Genomic DNA, 798 nt, shown 5'->3' on the forward strand with positions numbered 1-798 from the left:
TGAGATTCAAATCCAGACATCATGATACCAAAACTCACATGCCTAACCACTGCTCCAAATGATGATATGGGCTAAACATTCAGAAAGCAAGGAATTGAATGCAGATCAGATTTCATTGCCCTTTTTGTTTGTTTTCCCAGGTCTCTTTGCAACGAGTTTATAGACCAGTAACTGCAATCAACTGCAATCCTGTCATACCTTCATGATGTTTTCCTTGGCAAGATATGCATTCAGTAGTCTCAAGATTTGGAGAATTCAGCAAATTATGGCAAGACAGAGTCACATAAAACAATCACCAAATTTTCATGACAAATATGGCAACATAGTACTAGCTAGTGGCACCACTTTCTGTGTTGTTGCATGGGTGTTTTTAACTACACAGATGGGGATACAATGGAACCCATCTCCTGTTGGCAGAGTTACCCCCAAAGAGTGGAATAATCAGTAACCATCACTATTATGATAATCCAGAATTGTTTCAAAGCCAATTTGTCTTTTGAGCACTGTTGCTCATTACAATGTATATGCTTGAAAAAAAATAAAATCTTTAAAGTCATAGAGAATAGTCATTTTAGTGCCTGAAAGCAATACAGTGGATCTAGATTTCAGGAGACTATGAATATATATATATTTGTGTTTTTGTTTTTTTGTTTTTCGGCTCCAGAGATTGACCCTGGGGGTCCTTAACTACTAAGCCAAATTCATAGTCCTTTTTAATTTTTATTTTGAGATTGGTCTTGCTAAGCTGCTTAGAACCTCTAAGTTGCTTAAATTGGCTTTCAATTTGCAATTTTCCTG

General features: G+C 36.3%; 1 protein-coding gene across 1 annotated transcript; it reads left to right on the forward strand.

Annotated features, from left to right (window-relative positions):
- The first annotated feature begins 202 nt into the window (after positions 1–202).
- On the forward strand, positions 203–448 carry Cox7b2 (cytochrome c oxidase subunit 7B2). The gene has a single exon (XM_026385159.1). The coding sequence runs from the start codon at positions 203–205 to the stop codon at positions 446–448; it is 246 nt and encodes an 81-aa protein (XP_026240944.1).
- The last annotated feature ends 350 nt before the right edge of the window (positions 449–798 follow it).

The sequence above is a fragment of the Urocitellus parryii genome, chromosome 10 (assembly GCF_045843805.1).
Source record: "Urocitellus parryii isolate mUroPar1 chromosome 10, mUroPar1.hap1, whole genome shotgun sequence".
In the NCBI taxonomy this organism is placed as follows: Eukaryota; Metazoa; Chordata; class Mammalia; order Rodentia; family Sciuridae; genus Urocitellus; species Urocitellus parryii.

What these genes read in the sequence shown, in the direction of transcription:
- Cox7b2 (XM_026385159.1), top strand. Translation starts at nt 203, where the DNA reads ATGATGTTTTCCTTGGCAAGATATGCATTCAGTAGTCTCAAGATTTGG.